General features: G+C 44.0%; 2 protein-coding genes across 2 annotated transcripts in view; one reads left to right on the forward strand and one right to left on the reverse strand.

Moving 5' to 3' along the window:
- KAT2B (lysine acetyltransferase 2B) overlaps positions 1-9,656 on the forward strand; it is a 53,557-nt gene extending 43,901 nt beyond the window's left edge. The window contains exons 13-18 of the mRNA XM_054161237.1: positions 959-1,102; positions 3,064-3,178; positions 4,697-4,733; positions 5,034-5,097; positions 5,191-5,275; positions 9,078-9,656. Coding sequence (XP_054017212.1) covers positions 959-1,102; positions 3,064-3,178; positions 4,697-4,733; positions 5,034-5,097; positions 5,191-5,275; positions 9,078-9,271 — 639 coding nt within the window. The 3' untranslated portion in view covers positions 9,272-9,656. The remainder of the gene's footprint in view (positions 1-958; positions 1,103-3,063; positions 3,179-4,696; positions 4,734-5,033; positions 5,098-5,190; positions 5,276-9,077) is intronic.
- A 3,948-nt stretch (positions 9,657-13,604) lies between these two features.
- SGO1 (shugoshin 1) lies at positions 13,605-19,738 on the reverse strand. The gene is made up of 9 exons (XM_009903692.2): positions 19,603-19,738; positions 19,325-19,518; positions 18,191-18,295; positions 17,799-17,863; positions 17,508-17,644; positions 16,612-16,629; positions 15,492-16,334; positions 14,873-15,020; positions 13,605-13,746 (listed from the first exon to the last, which is right to left on the reverse strand). Exons 1-9 carry the CDS (start codon positions 19,736-19,738, stop codon positions 13,605-13,607), a joined length of 1,788 nt encoding a protein of 595 aa, XP_009901994.2.
- Positions 19,739-20,893: the final 1,155 nt, after the last annotated feature.

Consider the following 20,893-nt stretch of genomic DNA (forward strand, 5'->3'; position numbering starts at 1 on the left):
CAGGACATTTGTCCACGGTAAGAGTATTTTCTCCCATCTGATTAGCTCTGCCATCTCCCTTCTTTTCCTGTATATAACATCAATTAACTATCCTTGTGCCAAGTGACTCCCATGAAAGGTGTTTGCAACTCTATGACCCAGGGTCTGTGACTTTTTTCCCCCGTTGTACTGTCTGTATTTTAACATTAGAATGAATTTGGTTCTAAAGCACAAAATCACCAAGGTTGGAAGAGACCTCAAATATCATCCAGTCCAACCTGTCTCCACAGACCTCATGACTAGACCATGGCACCAAGTGCCACATCCAATCTCCCCTTGAACACCTCCAGGGATGGGGACTCCACCACCTCCCTGGGCAGCACATTCCAATGACAAATGACTCGCTCAGTGAAGAACTTTCTCCTCACCTCAAGTCTAAACCTCCCCTGGCACAGCTTGAGACTGTGTCCTCTTGTTCTGGTGCTGGTTGCCTGGAAGAAGAGACCAACCCCTTCCTGTCTACAACCTCCCTTCAGGTAGTCATAGACAGCAATAAGGTCTGCCCTGAGCCTCCTCTTCTCCAGGCTAAGCAACCCCAGCTCCCTCAGCCTCTCCTCACAGGGCTGTGCTCAAGGCCTCTCCCCAGCCTCGTTGCCCTTCTCTGGACACGTTCAAGTGTCTCAATGTCCTTCTTAAACTGAGGGGCCCAGAACTGGACACAGCACTCAAGGTACTCCACCACCTCCCTGGGCAGCGCATTCCAATGCCTAACAACTCTCTCAGTGAAGAGCTTTCCCCTCACCTTCATCCTAAACTTCCCCTGGCGCGTCAGAGCCTTTCACTTAAACATAAGATGGCCTGTGACACTTTTGATGTCCGTGTTTCAACATTAGGATTAATTTGGTTCTAAATCTCAGGCCTTACACTCAGATACACAATGCCAACAGGTTCATACCAATCTGAGCTCTTTCTTCTCCAGGGCTTCTCCAAAGATATTAAAGTTCCAAAGGCGAAATACGTTGGCTACATCAAGGACTACGAGGGTGCCACGCTGATGGGGTGCGAGCTGAACCCCAAAATCCCCTACACGGAATTCTCTGTCATCATTAAGAAGCAGAAAGAGGTAAAGTCCGACGTGAAACTCTCCAACATTAGAAGCTCTTCAGATGCTTCCAGACCATTCAGTGGGGGCCAGGGTAGATTTTGGGGAGGGTTTGTGGTTTGGTTTTATTTTTCAGTTTTGTTTGTTTGTTTAGTTTCTCTTTTTTGTTTCCCTTTTTGTTTTTCCTTTTTGTTTTTCTTGGTTTTCTTTTTTCCCCTCTTTAAAAATTTTTGTTTTCCTTTTTGTTGTTTTTCTTTTTAGATTTCTTTTTGTTTTCATTTTTTTTCCCTTTTTTTTTTTTTAATTTTTTTCCTTTTTTGTTTTTCTCTTTTGTTTTTCTTTCATTTTCCTTTTTGTTTTTCCTTTTTGTTTTTCTTGGTTTTATTTATTTTCATTTTTGTTTTCCTTTTTGTTTTTCCTTTTTGTTTTTCTTGTTTTTATTTTATTTTAATTTTATTTTTTGTTTTTTTTTTTCCTTTTTCATTTTTGCTTTCCTTTTTTGTTTTCCTTTATTTTTTCCTTTATTGTTTTCCTTTTTGTTTTTATTTATGTTTTTTTTTTATTCATATTTTTGTTTTCCTTTTTTGTTTTCCTTTATTGTTTTCCTTTTTAAAAATTTTTTGTGTGGTTTTTTAATTTATATTTTTGTTTTCCTTTTTTATTTCTCTTTTGTTTTTCTCTTTTGCTTTCCTTTTTGTTTTTAATTTTTTGTTTTTAATTTTTTGTTTTTAATTTTTTTTAAATTTTTGTTTTTCTTTTTAGTTTTCCTTTTTAAATTTTTCTTTCTTCTTTTTCTTTTTTTTTTTCTTCTTTTGTTTTTCTTGGGTTTTTTTTACTTAGAATACTTTTTTTTGTTCAAGTCGCTAGGCAGTTGAATTTTGCAGTTGAAGCATTAATTTCTCCCTTACTAACTGTGCAGTAACAGACATAGAATAGAATTAACCAGGTTAGAAGAGACCTTCAAGATCATCAAGTCCAACCTATCATCCAGCACCACCTAATCAACTAAGCCATGGCACCAAGCACCCCATCCAGTCTCCTCCCAAACACTTCCAATGTGGTGACTCCACCACCTCCCTGGGCAGCACATTCCAATGGGCAATCACTCTCTCTGTGAAGAACTTCTTCCTAACATCCAGCCTAAACCTCCTCTGGTGCAGCTTGAGACTGCGTCCTCTTGTTCTGGTGCTGGCTGCCTGGGAGAAGAGACCAACCTCTGCCTGTCTACAACCTACCTTCAGGTAGTTGTAGAGAGCAAAAAGGTCTCCCCTGAGCCTCCTCTTCTCCAGGCTAAGCAACCCCAGCTCCCTCAGCCTCTCCTCACAGGGCTGTGTTCCAAACCCCTCACCAACTTTGTTGCCCTTCTCTGGACATGTTCCAGCAAGTCAACCTCCTTCCTAAACTGGGGAGCCCAGAACTGGACACAGGACTCAAGGATAATTTGTTCTTTCAAGGTTGGTCAAATCTCATGATGATTGGATGGTGTTGGGTGATGGGTTGGACTCGATAATCTCGAAGGTCTTTTCCAACCTGGTTAATTCTGTAAGTGAACAGCTATTTCGAGGCTTCTGGGATGTGAACATGTATGTGCATTCATTATGTGTCTTGAAATTTCTGACCAGCACTTCACAAGCACCAGCTGTTAAAATTACAGCCAGTTCCCAAACCTGCTGCTGGAAGATTTCCTTCCCTGCTTCTGCCTCCTTCCCAGGATATGTGCAGCCTGTGGTCAATACAGCAGGCAGTGACTCCTTTTATTCCAGATTTGTGCCTAAATAGGCACCTGAGAGGCTTTCTTAGCCTCACCTGTGGAATCAGTGTTCATCCAGGTAGCTCACTCATGTTACCAGTTTCAGGGGATCTGTAAGGACCTTAAGAATACAAAGCAAAGGTATTTCTGTGTGTAACATTAATTCCCTGGGTGACTTCTGAGCAACTCACATTTTTTGTGTGCTTGTTTTCTCTACTGCTTTATTTTCCAGATCATTAAAAAGCTGATAGAAAGGAAACAAGCTCAAATACGGAAAGTTTACCCTGGCCTTTCTTGCTTCAAAGATGGAGTGCGGCAGATTCCCATAGAAAGCATTCCTGGCATTAGTATGTATCCACTCCTTTTCATGTAGAGCAGAAGCAGAAAAGCCCAACAAAGGCCCAGGACTGGAAAATACTAATGCAGTCCTTTGTATTAAAATGTTCCCAGTTCAAAAGGGACAGGGATCTACTTGAGAGAGACCAATGGAGGGCTATGAGGATGCTGAAGGGACTGGAGCACTGCCTGGTGAGAAGAGGCTGAGAGCCCTGGGGCTGGTTAGTCTGGAGAGGAGAAGACTGAGAGGGGATTTCATAAATGTCTATCAATATCTGAGGGCTGGGGGTCAGGAGGGAGGGGACAGGCTCTGCTCAGCTGCACCCTGGGATAGGACAAGGGGCAATGGATAGAAACTACAGCACAGGAGGTTCCACCTCAACATGAGGAAGAACTTCACTGTGAGAGGATCCCAGAACACTGGAACAGGCTGCCCAAAGAGGTTGTGGAGTCTCCTTCTCTGGAGACTTTCAAGCCCCATCTGGATGCATTCCTGTCCATCTTCAGGAGATTCTCTGGTCCTGCTGTGGCAGGGGGGTTGGACTCGATGGGCTCCGGAGGCTCCTTCCAACCCTAACATCCTGTGAGCCTGTGATGAGATTGTTGTGGCCTGCTGGTTTAACCTCTATGAAGATCGCTGTGTTTTTATTATCATTGCTCTCTTTGAGACTTCTTGAAGGCAGGCCAGGCTGATCCTCTTTTATGTGCATACATATAATTGTATTTCTATGTAGAAATGCTTTGTGTCACAGTCTAGTCAGCAGTTTTCCACTGTTATGCACTGCACTCCTGTGCAAGGGTGAGTTCTGTGCCTAAACACGGGCTTCTAGGACAAAACAGACTTAAAACATTTAGGGGACTTTTTAGGGTGTCAGGAAATGATAGGACTAGGGGGAATGGAAAAAAAACCTAGAACTGGGTAGATTCAGATTGGATGTTAGGAAGAAGTTGTTCCCCATGAGGGTGGTGAGACACTGGCACAGGTTGCCCAGGGAGGTGGTAGAAGCCTCATCCCTAGAGGTATTTAAGGGCAGGCTGGATGTGGCTCTGAGCAACCTGATGTAGTGTGAGGTGTCCCTGCCCATGGCAGGGGTTTGGAACTAGATGATCCTTGAGGTCCCTTCCAACCCTGACAATTCTATGATTCTAAGTATCAGCTTTTAGAGGATTTTTCTTTAACTGTGTTCTTTTGCAAACTTATTTCTTGTCCCTAGGGAATAAAACTGGATAGCTCTGACATCATTGATCTGTATCTAGGTCATTGTAAGAGATATATTGAATTAATATAAAAATATATGTCTCATGTAGGAATATTTAGAATCTTTTCAGCACTCTGGAGGTAGAAGCATGGAGGAAATTGCAAGGGGCTGTAGGCTTGATGTTTGTGTAGTTTATTAGGAGTTAACTTAAAGCCATTTCACTGCAGCAGTGTTGAACTGGCTTATCCTTTTAGAGCTGCAATAAGTCAGTTACTGTTTTGACCTACTGCACTTCCCATGTAATCTCTCATGTTGTTTGTTGGTGTACAGGAGAGACTGGCTGGAAACCAAGTGGCAAAGACAGAGGGTAAGTGCTGCAGTTAGAGAGGGCTTTGAGAAAAGCCTCTAAACAATGTCCTCTGGTACTTCCTTCCATCCCCTGGAAACCAGAATTCATCCCTCGCAGATTAAGCGAGTTTGGGCTGTTTGTTTGTTGGTTTGTTTGTTTCTCAGGGGGTGGATTTGGTTTGTGTTTTGTTTCAATACTTTTCTTTCTTCCACAAAACACTTGAGACTTTGAAGCTGCTTTTAGGTTAGATGCCTATTATAGGAACGAAGGGAAGGGATTCAAGCTAATAATACTTTTGCATTCGTGTTTTCTTTCAAGTAAGGAGCCCAAGGATCCAGATCAGCTGTACAGCACATTAAAAACCATCCTGCAGCAGGTGAAGGTGAGTGCCAGCTCTTGTTTACCTTCTGTAAAGATTTACAAACGATTTCCAATATGGAGTTTCCATATTAGATACCTTTTTTCTTTACCAAAGAGCCATCAAAGCGCTTGGCCCTTCATGGAACCTGTGAAGAGAACAGAAGCTCCTGGATATTATGAAGTTATAAGGTTTCCCATGGGTAATGCCATTAACGTTTTTTAAGTATAGAGTTTAAAAATCTTTATAGCTGGAGACATAGCAGATCAATTGCAATCTGATTGTTTTCTGTTGAAAGATACCTATTGCTTGCAGCTGGATGGCTTGCAGCTCTGAAGTGCCAAGGGTAGGACGCAGTCAGTTGGCGTTTATGACCGCTTTGGGAAGCATCTGTGGTGTACACATGTGACATCTCAGTGTGCCCTAGGGAGCCCTAGCCAGGTCTTAAATGGCACTCATCTGGAAATCTCTGGGACTGAGCTAGTTTATGCAAGTTCTACAAATACGTTCTTGGGTGTGGTAACTCATCATTGCAGAGCCTCATCCCTGGAGGTTTTTAAGGCCAGGCTGGATGTGGCTGTGAGCAACCTGATCTAGTGTGAGGTGTCCCTGGCCATGGCAGGGGGGTTGGAACTGGCTGATCCTTGAGGTCCCTTCCAACCCTAACAAGTCTATGATACTGGTGTATTAAAAAACTCTCATGGCAAACTTTCAGGACCACCTAATCCTTTGAATTGCTTTGAACACATTTAAGCTTTATAAATTACATAGAGAAAAACCTTTTTGACTACCTTTTAAACATAGAATTATAGAATCATTTAGGTTGGAGGAGACCTTTAAGATCATTGAGTCCAACTATTAATGTAGCACCGTTGCCTGTCCTTGTTCAGTTGTGTTATATTGGATATGGAGGCAGCAGCTCTTATTAGGATTAGACTGAGGTCATAGTATCATAGTATCAGTCAGGGTTGGAAGGGACCACAAGGATCATCAGGTCTTTGGTTTAGTTTTGGTTTGGATTTTTTTCAGCTAAGGAACCCAGCACAACCTAAACTGTTCTGATTAGTGATCAATACCAGCATGCTGATACTGTATAAATATTGCTCAGACATAATTTCAGTTCAAAAGAAACAGCCTTGTCTTTTTCCTTACCTTGTCACAATGGCTTTAGAGTTGCATGTAGAGTAAACTGTGCAATACTTGAGCAATCTGGCTGCAGGGCTTTTTGACTACTTCCTAGGGCCAGTTCTCATAGATTAACAATTTTGCCCCTGTTTTAAGCTGATTACTTTCAATAAATACTGTGGTTTTTCTTTTCACCTGCAATGTAAAGCTGTACAGCTGAGAGACAGATGGAGGCAGACCTTCACTGTAGTGAGAGAACAGGTTAACTGACCAGACAGTTAATGTATGCTGTGGGGTGAGCTGAACAGCCTTCTTGGTTGGCTGCTATAATCATAGAATGGTTTGGGTTGCAAGGGACCTCCAAAGGCCATATAGTCCAAGCCCCTCTGCAGTAAGCAGAGGCATCCTTAACTAGATCAGGTTGTCCAGAGCCCTGTTGAGCCTGGCCTTGAATGTCTCCAGGACTGGAGCCTCAACTACCTCCCTGGACAACCTGTTCCAGTGTCCCACTAATAGACTCATAGAATTGTTAGGGTTGGAAGGGACCTCAAGGATCATCTAGTTCCAAATGCCCTGCCATGGGCAGGGACACCTCACACTGCATCAGATTACTCAGAGCCACATCCAGCCTGGCCTTAGAAACCTCCAGGGATGAGGCTTCTACCACCTCCCTGGGCAACCTGTGCCAGTGTCTCACCACCCTCATGGGGAAGAACTTCCTAACATCCAAGCTGAATCTACACATTTGTATTTTTTTCCCATTCCCCCCAGTCCTATCATTACCTGACACCCTAAAAAGCCCCTCCCCAGCTTTCTTGGCTATCTAGTTGAGATGTATGTACCTAAATTTCATATCTGATGGGAGGTGAGTAAGCTGTAACTGGAGCTGAATGAGCCCTTGCTTTTTCAAATGATTATGCAGCAGTAGTGACTGGCAATTGATGCACCATTGGAAAGAGGTATTGACAGCAAATGCTTGCTTGCATAGGCCACTCCTGACAATTTGACAGGGTTTGCCTCTATTTTCATAGAATCAACAAGGTTGGAAAAGACCTCAAAGATCACCAAGTCCAACCTGTCACCCAAGACCTCCTGACTACTAAACCATGGCACCAAGTGCCACATCCAATCCCAAAAGTCAAATATAGTTTAAAAACCCCCAAACAACCCCCAAACATACAACCAAAAAAGTTCAAACCAAAAATAACCACAACTGTAGTTTCAAACTGTAAGTTTTGAGGTTTAATTCCTTTGCATTGGAGGTCTTTGGTCTTTGCTTTCCTTGCAATGCTTGTTGGCAGTAAGCCTTCTTCATTGCAGCTGCTTCTGGTGCAGTTTCACAAAGGTGCTGTTGAAACCTGGCTCAAGCATTGCTAAAACAAGTACTTGTTAGAGCATCTGAGGTGAGCAAAGCCAAGGCCATCCAGTGCCCCTCCCACTGCTGTACTCTCTCCTGGGATGCTTGTAATGTGGCCCAAGTTCTTAAATGCCTAGGTAAGAATCACTGGGAGAGCATCTGTGTGGAGAACACTGAGGGGGTGATTTACACATGTGCTGGGTGCCTGATTCTAGTATAAAGGAAACCATTTCTTAGAGAAGGTTGGGTACGTAAATGTTTTGCTTACTGTGTTGAAAGCAAGAGAGATCTGGTGTGGCCTGAGTCTTAACAAGGGATACATGATGATATGAACTGGAAGCCTTGAAGCTTTAATTAACATATACAGAGTGTGGAACAAAGCTACTCTCTGTTGTTTTCAAAGCTGCACATAGTGGTTGTAGTACAGCCATGGCTCTTCTCTGCTGTGTTCACACAGAGGTGAGGATTTCAGGTTAACACAAAGATGTTTTGTGGCATTCGAGTTCTTTGCTTGTATGCTCTTAATGCCTCCTCTAGTAGGGCTAACAGGTTTGCCTCACAGAGCAGTTAGAGGAGAATTAAGGACACCTCATACCCACTGAAAACTCAGAGAAATAGGAGAACACAAAACAATGCTGCTTTAAGCTTTTAAATAAGAAAAAATAACCTCTACACAAAATCATTCTTAAAGTGAAATATTGTAGTCGGGGGGGCTCAGTTGCTGTTGAAGCTGAAAAAGGGACTGCACCTTAGGTCACAGGATGTTAGGGGTTGGAAGGGACATCCAGAGATCATCAAGTCAACCTCCCCTTGCCAGAGAAGGGCCATAGAATCTAGCACAGGTTGCACAGGAATGCATCCAGATGGGTCTGGAAAGTCTCCAGAGGAGACTCCACAACCTCTCTGGGGAGCCTGTTCCAGTGCTCTGTGACCCTTACAGCAAAGAAGTTCCTCCTCATGCTGAGGTGGAAACTCCTGTGCTGTAGTTTCTCTCCATTGCCCCTTGTCCTATCCTAGGGAGCAACTGAGCAGAGCCTATTCCCTCCCTCTTGCCCCCGAGCCCTTGGATAGTTAGAAACATTGATTAAATCCCCTCTCAGTCTTCTCTTCTCCACACTGAATAGCCCTAAGCGACTCAGCTTCTCATAGATGAAGGCAATTAGGAATTTCAAAGCCTAGCTTGGCCAGTTCATGTCAAATGTCAAATCAGTCTAAAGGACTACTGCATACAAAAAGATCACAGGATGTCAGGGGTTGGAAGGGACCCAAAGAGATCGAGTCCAACCCCCCTGCCAGAGCAGGACCATATAATCTAGCTCAGATCACAGAGAAATGCATCCAGGGCCTTGGAAGTCTCCAGAGGAGGAGACTCCACAACCTCTCTGGGCAGCCTGTTCCAGTGCTCTGGGACCCTTCCAGTAAAGAAGTTTCCCCTTGTGCTGAGGTGGAGCCTCCTGGGCTGCAGCTTCCCTCCGTAAGGGGCAGGAGTCAAGCACCGCTCACCTGTCTCTCTTCTGCGCAGATCTCAAAACAATGAGCGAGCGCCTCAAGAATAGGTACTACGTCTCTAAGAAACTATTCATGGCAGACTTGCAGCGAGTCTTTACCAATTGCAGAGAGTACAACCCCCCCGAGAGCGAGTACTACAAGTGTGCCAACATACTGGAGAAATTCTTCTACACCAAAATCAAAGAAGCTGGATTGATTGACAAGTGACTCTGGCGGCTTGTGCAACCCAGCGGCGCGCCTCGGCCCCGGGCGGAGGCGTGGGACTGCCCAGGGGGCCAGGAACTTCTCTTTAATACTTAGCACTTTTGAAGACCCTTTGTAGTGTATTATACTGCAGTTGCAAAAACTATTTTATTAAAAGGCTTTATAATGTTTATTTAATGACAGAGAGAACAAAAAAAAAAATACTCATTTCTTTTGTGTGCCCACTACCCTCTTGGTCCCGGAGTAAGTGTCTCAACGACAGCCTCAGAACCCCCAGCTGGGGGAAACTGCACTTTTGGGAAGACAAAAGAAAGTTCCCAGCCCCCAGCTGGGGTATAGCTTACCTAATACAGTACCTAGTTGATAAAGTTTTATCAGCTTTTATTTCCCCCCCCCAGCAAAAAAGACTAGAGGAAGGGAAAACAAAGGGTGGGGAGGGCCCAAAGTTGTTTCTTTGTAGACTCTTTTTATAAGATGTTATTTAAAAAAAAACAATAAAAAATAGAAAAGGAAAAAAAAAAACCACCAAAAGGAAAGACTCAGCTGGTTGAGAAGCTGGGGCAGAAGAGGCAGGCATGAAACAGGACTGCCTGCAAGCTTTGGGAGATGCAAGCTTTTCTATTCATTTTGGGGTTTGGTAAATATTTTACCTGCAAGTTGTAGTCTCATAACCACTATTAAAAAAACCAACAAACAAAAAAAGGAGGGAAAAGGAAAAAAAAGAAAGAAAAGCAAAGAAGCAAGAGGAAGAAAAGAGAACTATCTGGCTAGGTGTGGAATGTCTTAGGGACTTGGCTTATGCAGGACATAAGTACCCAAAGTAAGTTCAGAGAATCTGATTTGCATAGTGTAGGCCATTTTCAACTGGCTTAGTAGAGTTAAGGTTTTGATGCACTTCATGGCTCAGCCTCTTTACTGCTCCCTCACTGCTGAATTCTTTGGGCTATTCAGCAGAGATAAGACTATCAAACACAAAGGACATATGACAGCTTCTAGCTTCTCTACTTGGCTCTGTGGTAAACTGGATTTTCTACCAAGCTTTATTGTAAATGCTTATTAACTGTGATTATTTAGACCCAGGAAACATATTAACACTTTCCAACTCCTGTTAGTTTATCTTCCAATTAAAGCACTTACACATCTATAATATTTTGCTGCTTATCCTACATTTCAGAGGTACACCTAACTTCCTACTGCAGATCAGTGCAGGCCAAAAAGCTGTCACTTGACGCTTTCTACTTACAGTTTGTAACTGTCAAGTCAAATTGCTTTTATGAAAACCAGATTTGACTTTCATTCTGGGTGTTTTATATTTACAGATGTCACACTAGTAAACCTCAATAGCTATAGGACTGAAAAAACACCCCCCCACAAACCCCAAACCAACCAACCCCAAGCCCCCAGTCCTGTGCCGTGTCACAGAATATATTCCTGCAGAGCGCCTGTGCAATGTTAACTCACTCACAAGTCGATGCAGCGAGTAGGTGTCAGGAACCACCTGGTGCATAAGGTGTTGAGACTGTTAACACTAGATCTGCCATAGTGTTTGGTAGGAGCTTAGTCTGACCCGCAGTTGGCTCTGTAAACAAAAAGGTACAGCCAGTATTTTCTTCCCCTCCAACTAGCCAGTACTGGTTGCTACAATCCTGGTTTGTAGACTAGGCCTACAGCTGAGCTTGGTATCCTGTGAAACTTTGTTATTTTTTCCTCCAAGAGTAGCTTTTTCTTATTGTCTTTCAATCAGATTTGTCTCTTCTATATTGAAACATTTGTTTTTCTAATTTAAGAATTAATATTTTCCTAGATCCTGTGCAATAAAGTTACAGTAGGATATGTGGGTTTGCAAATGCTTTAACAGCTGATGAACTTTACATTTGTAAAATTAATATATTGTACTGGTACAGAATAGTTTTAAATTATATATGTACAAAAAACCACTTAGTTTGGTCTCTTTTTTTTTTTATGAGCTCTTGAACCACAACTCTATCCACAGAAGCAAGCTCACAAATGGACATGGGGACTCTACAAGTAGAGTGCAGTTGTGGTACACTGGAAAACATGCTAAAAAAGCTCTGAGTTCACTGGGAATGTGTCTGCTAAAGCTGAGCATTCAGTGTGGGAAGCTGTGGCCTTTCCAAGTTGCATTTCCAGCCCATTACTGAGCTCCACAGTGCTGTTACTCCTCTCTCCTCCACCTGTCAAACAATTCATCTTGGCTGTTCAAATGTGTTGATTTTTTTGTCTCAAGGCAAGCTCATACTGGTTCCTCATTTTTCTCCACTGGCATCTTGTCTTCACAGGACATGATAGCCACAGGAGTAAACCGTAGTCTGTGCTGAGCTTGTAACTTACTACTATCACCATGATGTTACTCAGATGGTACGGTTATGGTTTACAAACATAAACCCTGCACCTGTCCAATACCTGACAGACAATTCAGTAGATGTGGAAAAAACACACAAACCACCAAAGCAACTCTTCTTACTCTCTAAGATTAATTCCTGTGCCAGATTATGTAAAGATGAACTCTTCAGAGGGTAGCAAATAGTAGTGATCAAAAGCAGCTTAGCTGGACTTTTGGGACACTTCTAGGAGTATCACTTGAGAGTAGGTGAGCTAGACTCAAGCCTCCTTCCTTTGCAGCAACTCTTTGAGCTTACCCTCCCAGGAAAGAACAAACCCAGACCCACCACACCTGCCTTGGGCTGCTCTGGATGTTGTCTATCACCATCTAACAGCTGTTACAGATGGTTGCTTAGAGAAAAGAGCATCTGAAGTTAAATCATTCTGCTTAAGGCCCTGCAGTACTACAGTTAGAATTAAATGGCAATGCCCAGGAGCTAGAAGTTTAGGATACAAATAGAAGGTTAAGTTTCAGTTCCAACATCCAAAGGCTGTGTTGTGAACAAGTATTTTCAAACATACAGAGCCTGCAGCTTTTATTGTTACTGTAAGAGTTACCCAGTACAACACTAATTAGCAGTACCTGTTACTGAATGGGAGATGTCCTACACCAGTTCAAGTGGGACAGGTGAGGCAGGCAATCCTGCAAGAGGAACCTGTGTTTTTGTCCTTGCCCATTACTTGGGTGTAGCTTTCCACTCTGTATTCTTGTATCCTTTCATACTTAGGAGCACTTAGGTGGAAGAAGCAGCCAACCCCCACCTGGCTACAACCTCCCTTCAGGTAGTTGCAGAGAGCAATGAGGTCTCCCCTGAGCCTCCTCTTCTCCAGGCTAAACAGTCCCAGCTCCCTCAGCCTCTCCTCACAGGGCTGTGCTCCAGACCTCTTCCCCAGCCTTGTTGCCCTTCTCTGGACACATTCAAGAGTCTCAATGTCCTTAAATTGAGGAGCCCAGAACTGGACACAGGACTCAAGGTGTGGCCTAACCAGCACTGAGTACAGGGGCACAATGACTTCCCTGCTCCTGCTGGCCACACTATTCCTGATGCAGGCCAGGATGCCATTGGCCTTCTTGGCCACCTGGGCACACTGCTGGCTCATGTTCAGCCAGCTGTCAATCAGAACCCCCAGGTCCCTTTCTGCCTGGCTGTTCTCCAACCACTCTGTCCCCAGCCTGTAGCTCTGCATGGGGTTGCTGTGGCCAAAGTGCAGCACTCAGCACTTGGACTTGTTGAATGCCATCTTGTTGGACTCTGCCCATCTGTCCAGCCCAGAAAGGTCCCTCTGGAGAGCTTATGAAATCCCATAACAGCAGTTTATGTTATACTCCACCAAAGCAGAGCACTGTTCACCAACTTTCATAGATAACCAGATAGGAACAAAGTAAATTTAAGGTGATCACATTCATGGCAGTACCAACCAACCCCAAATTACTCTTCTTGAGAGCTGCAGCTACATGATCAAATTACAGCTGGCAGTCTTGCTTCTAAGCAGTGCTTATGCCACACAGGACAAGGAAGGAGTACAGGGACTTGCTGACATCACCACCCTTGAAGCAAATATGGAAATGGTGCACAACCAACACTGATCAACTCCAAGCTGCTTCTAAATGCTACTACATTTATTACAAGCTTCAGTACGAAACCACAACCATTACCTAGACAAGATCTCTATAAACTTTATTACAAAACCAAACAAACATAAAAGAGACCAGAAAAAGTATGGGAAATGTGATGCAGGGATGCTTGCTCTCAGAAGAGTTTGCTTTTATAACAAAGGTAATTCCACTCAGTCTTGAGTATTTGGTAAATGGAATCAACTCATTAAAAATCCAAAGCCCCTTACCTTTATATCCTAAATATCAGGCTCAGAAAAGAGCTGCATGATTTGTGTAAGAGATCATGACTAATGGGTTGAGGATCATGGCTAGGAGTCAATGGCAGCCAACAAATTTCTCATTGTATTTGGACAAGGAGCCTTTCCTCAGGGAAGAACGTTTAGCATCTTTCTTCTGCTTGAAAATTGGAGAATTCAGGAAGTTTGTATCTGTAAAGGGATCTCCTCTTCTGAGCTTCCTGTTAAAACACCACAACCACAACACACAAGACAAAAAAACCATGTCACTTAAAACACAGCAGCTACCAAGTTAAATTTCACATGAACTGTTTTCTGAGTTAGCTAACACTGAATGTTTGTAAGATCTTACTTCCAGTATTTAAATAATTGTGGTGGGTTGGAATTACCTCCCCCCCCAGCCAAAAAGAGATTGCCAGACTAGCTCAGTGGAAGCAGATGGAGCTCTATTTACAAGCACAACTACAATCTAGAAATATGGAATGCAGTGAGTATGTACAAGATATACAATACGTACAATTTATGAACAACGTAAGAACCCCCCTGGACAACACCAGGATGTGACCAACAGCTTCCTCAGCTTCCCCCCTTTTCCCCTTGTACACAGGTCAAGGGAAAGCAGATCAAAGAGTAGCTTGTTAGCACTTAGCCACAGCAAAGGAACACAGCCAAGGTCAGCAAGCCAACAGAAACACCAGCTAGTATATGCCAGAGCAAAAGAAGTCAAAAAGAAAGAGCTAGTTGACAAAACTTTGTGTTAGATACCAGGCCAATGGGATTATGAAGGACTTACCATTATTTTCCTTTTTACATCCAATGGCAATTTATTTACATTCTAGCCCTTTCTATTCAGGATCTGTGCCTAAAACTACCACAATAATTCCCTCAAATCAAAGAATTATAGAACCAACCAGGTTGGAAAAGACCTCAGAGATCATCAAGTCCAACCTATTACCTAATACCCAACACCTCAGGACAACTAAGCCACGGCTCCGAGTGCCACATGCTGTCCTTTTTTGAACACCTTCAGGGATGGGGACTCCACCACCTCCCTGGGCAGCACATTCCCATGGCCAATTACTCTTTCTGTGAAGAACTTTCTCCTCATCCTTGAGCCTAAACTTCCCCTGGTGCAGCTTGAGACTGTGTCCTCTTGTTCTGGTGCTGGCTGCCTGGGAGAAGAGACCAACCCCCAGCTGGCTACAACCTCCTTTCAGGTATTTGTAGAGAGCAGTAACATCTCCCCTGAGCCTCCTCTTCTCCAGGCTAAACAAGCCCAGCTAAACCCTCCATGTGACAAAATACTATGAACTTCATAGCAATCAGAGTGGGAAATAAGACACCTACCCTACAATACTTGGCTCTTTGTAGTTCACAGTGAGAGTACAGCTTCGCTTGCGTTTTGGCGATCGCAGTGCACTCCCAGTGCCAGGGAGCAAGGAAGTGGTATTGGTAACGTCACAAAGATGACCATGAGAAGGCTCAGGAGGCTGCCCTGGGAAGAAAGTTGGCACACTTAGGAAAACTCAGGCAGGTCAGCTTAAAAGAGAATGTCAATGAACGTAATACATGTTAAGTTGCTCTCAGCTATAACTATTACCTTCATCTTTCCCACTGAAGAATACATAAAAGAATGCAGGATTTTAAGTTGCAAAAAACAACATTAAGCAGTACCAGGCAGTCCAATTTATTATTTTACTTCTCTTGATTTATACGCCTCTTTTTTCCTCAGCTTTAATACATCATTAAACACACCTAAAATGCAGCATTATTTAATTGCTGACCAATTTCTTAAAGCTTCCCTTTCATTCCCATTTCTGCTGAGGAAAAAGCAGACAGCAAAAGGAACCCCATGATGCTTGTAACGTCATTCTGTCTGCATTTTTATATATCAAAAAAAGTCTAAACAGTATTATCTCTCAAGGAAGCAAAACCAAACCAATTCCAGAGCACTTTCTACACTTACTAGTAGCCTTGTCACTGGAGTCATTGCTGTCGGTTTCCTTTTCACTGTTGAGCTTCAGCTCACGCTGCGCCAAACACCTTTTAGACCGGGGCCTTGGATGAACTGGTGATGTGTCTTCCTTGCCCACTGAACTTTTCCTCTTCTTTGATTTGTTCTTGTAAGGCTCATACAGGCTATCATCTGAATCTTCTTCAATCTCACTTGACTCGGTGGTGTTAGGTTCAGATAAGTTTTCTTTGTCATCCAGGGCAGCCTCTGTGTCATCCCCCTTATTCTGTCGGAAGGGTGTAAGGTGGACGCGCTCCTCCGAGCCGAAGTCGTACGCATCGCCCAAGAAATCGGACTTCTCTTTGCAAGTCTCTTTACTCTGTCTTCTTTTTGGTCTTTGCCTGGAAATACTTCTAGGCCGCTCCAGTCGCTCCTGAGGCTTGTCTTTCCTAACGTGAGAGTCTCCTCTGCCTTTACATTCACGGTGTTTAAGCTCCGAGTTATTTTTCAAGTGGAGCTGTGGAGTTTCAGAAACTCTCTGCCTCAAAACCATCTCTGAGCCTCCCTTGTTTTCACTGAATGGAGAAACAGATGAGTTTATGTTCTCTACAGTACACATCTCTAGATTCTCCTCATGTCTCATTTCACGGTGTTTAGAAGGCTCTTGTGTTGAATCAGGTGCTTCTGAAAGGCTCCAGACACCCCTGCAGACTTCATCCTGGTTTCTCATCTTTGGAAAGTGACGCCTGGTGGACACGCTTCTTGGTAACACATCAGTGAACCCATCCTCTCCACCTGAAGAGACACTTCCCAGCTCTGCCCCTGGCTGCTTCAGATGCAAATTGGAGGGTTGCCCTTGTAAGTGGAGAGAAAAAAAGTCATATTAAAGCTGAATAGTAACAACCTGTTAAGGGTTTTGTGCAAAGTCTGAACCTGTAAAAACAACATTAAGACTTTTCTTTGAATCACAGAATTGTTAGGGTTGGAAGGGACCTCAAGGATCATCCAGTTTCAAGCCCCTTGCCATGGGCCTCACACTACATCAGGTTGCTCAGAGCCACATCCTGCCTGGCCTTCAAAACCTCCAGGGAAGAGGCTTCCACCTGGGCAGCCTGTGCCAGTGTCTCACTACCCTCATGGGGAAGAATTTCTTCCTAATGTCCAATCTGAATCTACCCATTTCTAGTTTTGCTTCCTACCCCCCCCAGTCATATCACTACCTGACAACCTAAAAAGTCCCTCCCCAGCTTTCCTGTAGGCCCCCTTCAGATACTGGAAGGCCACAAGAAGGTCTCCTCAGAGCCTTCTCTTCTCCAGACTGCACAGCCCCAACTCTCCCAGTCTGTCTCCATAGCAGAACAGCTCCAGCCCTCTGCTCATCCATGTGTTCCTTCTCTGGACACCTTCCAGCACCTCCAGATCCCTCTTGCAATAGGGGCTCCAGAACTGGATGCAGTACTGCAGGTGGGGTCTCACCAGGGTGGAATAGAGGGGGGAGAATCACCTCCCTCAAACTGCTGGCCACACTTCTCTTGCTGCAGCCCAGAAAGCCAATTGTATCCTGGGCTGCAAAGTGCACACTACTGGCTTAGAATTTTCTCCAGAGATTCGTAAGGGTAAGATGTGGTTAATGCACTTTCCAGACAGAACGTGGTAATACTTAACTGCTTTAAGAGTTTCCTCTGCTTTGTTTGGAGAGGTTATCTACAGGGCTTTTATTTTTAACTCGGTATTTTGCTTTGTTAACAATCACTGATTACTGAAGACAACTTTACTCTTCAATAGACAATGGAACTAGACTGTAGGATGTGGAAGATGAAGCATTTTCAAAGCCCTCTCCCATTTTGCTAGGCATCTTCATTCAAAAAGTTTACCAGTGTCCAATATAATATTTCACCTTTATGATAATAAGTGGAAAAGGACTTGACAGTTACTTCAAAAGCAGTACCTATATTTTAAACATATACTAACACCTCTTTTCCCCTCCGACTCAGAACCAAGCAAAATACAACACTTTGACTTAGTTACCTTTGATTAAGCAAATGGCATTGTCTGATTCCTCACAGAGCCCTGACAAAGGCTGAGCCAGCTCATTTCTGGCACTATCAGTCTCCATCCCACGTGGAAGGACTTGACCATCTCCATCAGCAGACTGTGGAGATGCTCTGGAGGAAATAACAAAGGTAGTATTTACTGAAGAGCAATGTCTTTTATGACTGAATTACTTCATTACATTGGATTTTTTCCCCCTTTTCCCAGTCAGAAAATTAAACTTGCTGCAAGCAGAATTTTCAAATGTAAGTATTAAAAGTTACTTACACTGAGTGAATTTGTCCTGTGACACTGGAAATATTTCCAGGAAGGGATGATGACACTCTCTGGTTCTGTCAACAAAACAAATCTTGCTGTGACTAGACAGCTGCAACAAGCTCACACCAATATACACATTTTAGACAACAACCAAGTTACTCAAGTTGTGCTACACAGCCCTTGACTTTCTTTCTGGCTAGCACAAAGTGTTTGTGGGATCTCACATACTCAGTTCCTAACAATCCACTACACACTCTCACAGACTCATGTCACACTGGAAACTGTGGGACTACTTGTACCTCCAAACTAAAGCTCAAACCTCAAAAGCATGCATCTGTGCTGGAAGGTGTAAGGGGAAAAAATAACAGAAACCCTGCTGCGCAAGAGGAAAAGATACTTACTGCCCCCATGGAACACAAAGTCAGTGCTGGGCCAAGGAGATTAAGAGAGTCCAGTAAGTTCTGAGAAACTTTTGAAATGATTTCATTCAAGGCCGACTGCTGATTCTAAGGGACAGAGGAACAAAAATCAAACTCTAGTAGAATACAACAATCCAGGTGGGAAGAGACCCTCAAGATCATCACATCCAACCTATCATCCAACACCACCTAATCAACTAAACCATGCAACCAAGCACTCCATCAAGTCTCCTCCTAAACACCTCCAATGATGGTGACTCTACCACCTCCCCAGGCAGCACATTCCAATGGCCAATTTCTCTCTCTATGAAGAATTTCTTCCTAACCTCCAGCCTAAACCTCCCCTGGCCCAGGCTTGAGACTGTGTCCTCTTGTTCTGGTGCTGGTTGCCTGGGAGAGGAGACCAGCCCCTGCCTGTCTACAACCTCCCTTCAGGTAGTTGTAGACAGCAAGAAGGTCTCCCCTGAGCCTCCTCTTCTCCAGGCTAAGCAACCCCAGCTCCCTCAGCCTCTCCTCGTAGGGCTTGTGTTCCAAACCCCTCACCAACTTTGTTGCCCTTCTCTGGACACGCTCCAGCAACTCAACATCTTTCCTAACCTGAGGGCCCCAGAACTGGACACAGGACTCAAGGTGTGGCCTAACCAGTGCAGTGTACAGGGGCAGAATGATCTCCCTGCTCATGCTGGCCACGCCGTTCTTGATGCAGGCCAGGATGCCATTGGCCCTCTTGGCTGCCTGGGCACACTGCTGGCTCATGTTCAGACTACCATCAACCAGTACCCCCAGGTCCCTCTCTGCCTGGCTGCTCTCCAGCCACAACTGGCAGTATCAACTACCAACATAGTAACTTCTGATCAGTGTTGAGAGATGACTAAATCACGAAGATACCCACATCAGATTCCTTCAACTCTGGGCAAAAAACCAAATAATTCACAGAAGACAGATTTTAATGAAAAAGAAAAGAATAGCCAGGGGAAAAAAAATAATTACTTAATCACCAGATTAGGTTAAACTGTGAAAAAAATCCTTTTTGGGGAGAAATATTTCTCTAATTTAAGATCATAAGTGCATTGGAGCAGATTCTGATTTTCGAAATAAAAAGGTTATTAAAAATACCTCAAGTCCCTGTGCTTGCTTGAACTTAAGATTTCGCTGCAAATCAAGCATCTGAAGCTTCAGATCTTGATAGTCTTTCCTTAAATGAAGGATAATAGCCTGGGCGTCCCTCAGTTTGAGCTTTTCTTCTTGCAAAGCCAGAGCGAGAGCTCTGTTGTTTGCTTGGATACTCTTCATTTGCTTGGAGCTGTTGGCTGCAACAGAGCAGTAAGTATTTCATCTTGGTTGGAAAAACAAGCAAAGGTTCTGAAAGCTATTAAGACATGTGTGCATCTTACTTGGTATTTTGGGCTTGATAGTAGATGTCTGGCTAATTTTACCCAACCTGGACCACTTCTGATTTCTTTTCTCTTTCATTCGTTCTTTTATATCACTCAGACTGTCTTTGAAGGGCTTTTTCAAGTGTTCAGCCATCTTCTACCTTTAGAAACATAAAAAGGTAAAGAAGTCATTAAGCTGATGGTACATAATGCTTCCCTATGCCAAAAAGAATGGAATAGAGAAGCAGGAGTAAAGCTCATGCCATTTTAACTTACTGTATTGGGTTGAACTGCGCTGGAGTTAACTCTCCTCACAGTATTGTTCTAGTGCTGTGGTGGTTTTTTTTTGCAGCAGTAGTTGATAACACAGCAGTGTTTTGGCTACAGCTAAATCCAGTATTCAAGCTGTGTCCTTTCAACATTTCCCTGCCCCAGGAGTACATTGAGGGGTGGGCAAAATCTTAGGAGGGGACACAGCTGAGCCAGCTGACTCAGACTGGCCAAAGAGGTATTCCATACCATATGACGTCAGCTCAGGTATAAGTAGGAAGTGAAAGGAGGAAGTGTGGGGATTCGTCTATGGTGTTTATCCTCCCGAGGAACTACCAAGCTTAGAGAGCCCTGCTTCCCGAGACCGACCACCGTCCTGCTGATGGGCAGCAGAGACCAACATCTCTCTCTCTCTGCTCTCTTTGCTTCCGCGCGGTCTATTGCTGTTTGCTTATTAGTGTTACTAAATTGCTCCTATCTTATCCCCGGCTTCTGTTATATTTTCTTTCCCTTCTTCCCCTCTTCACTTAAGAGGGGGAGTGACAGAGCGGCTTGGTGGGTATCTGGCCTCCAGGCCAGGGCCAAACCACCACACTTACATACACACATGGAGAAGAGACCCACAACTATGAATGACAGAATCAACCAGGTCATCTGCAAGATCATCAAGTCCAAGCAGTCACCCAACCCTAACTAATCAACAAAACCACGGCACTAAGTGCCTCATCCAAGCTTTTTTTAAACACCTCCAGGACATCGACCTCACCACCTCCCTGGGCATCCCATTCCAATGGCAAATCTCTTTCTGTGAAGAGTTTATTTCTAACATCAACTCTAAACTTCCCCCTGCACAGCTTGTGACTGTGTCCTCCTGTTCTGGTGCTGGTTGCCTGGGAAAAGAGGCCAACCCCCACCTGGCTACAACCTCCCTTCAGGTAGTTGTAGAGAGCAATGAGGTCTCCCCTGAGCCTCCTCCAGGCTAAGCAACCCCAGCTCCCTCAGCCTCTCCTCACAGAGCTGTGCTCCAGATCCCTCCCCA

Source organism: Dryobates pubescens, chromosome 4, assembly GCF_014839835.1.
Source record: "Dryobates pubescens isolate bDryPub1 chromosome 4, bDryPub1.pri, whole genome shotgun sequence".
Taxonomy (NCBI): Eukaryota; Metazoa; Chordata; class Aves; order Piciformes; family Picidae; genus Dryobates; species Dryobates pubescens.

Coding starts and splice junctions, on each gene's coding strand:
- SGO1 (XM_009903692.2), bottom strand. CDS start 19,738: ATGGCTGAACACTTGAAAAAGCCCTTCAAAGACAGTCTGAGTGATATA. Junction 19,519..19,602: donor TATCAAGCCCAAAATACCAA/GTAAGATGCACA, acceptor GCTCTGTTGCAG/CCAACAGCTCCAAGCAAATG. Junction 15,021..15,491: donor CTCCAGTGACAAGGCTACTA/GTAAGTGTAGAA, acceptor CTTTCTTCCCAG/GGCAGCCTCCTGAGCCTTCT.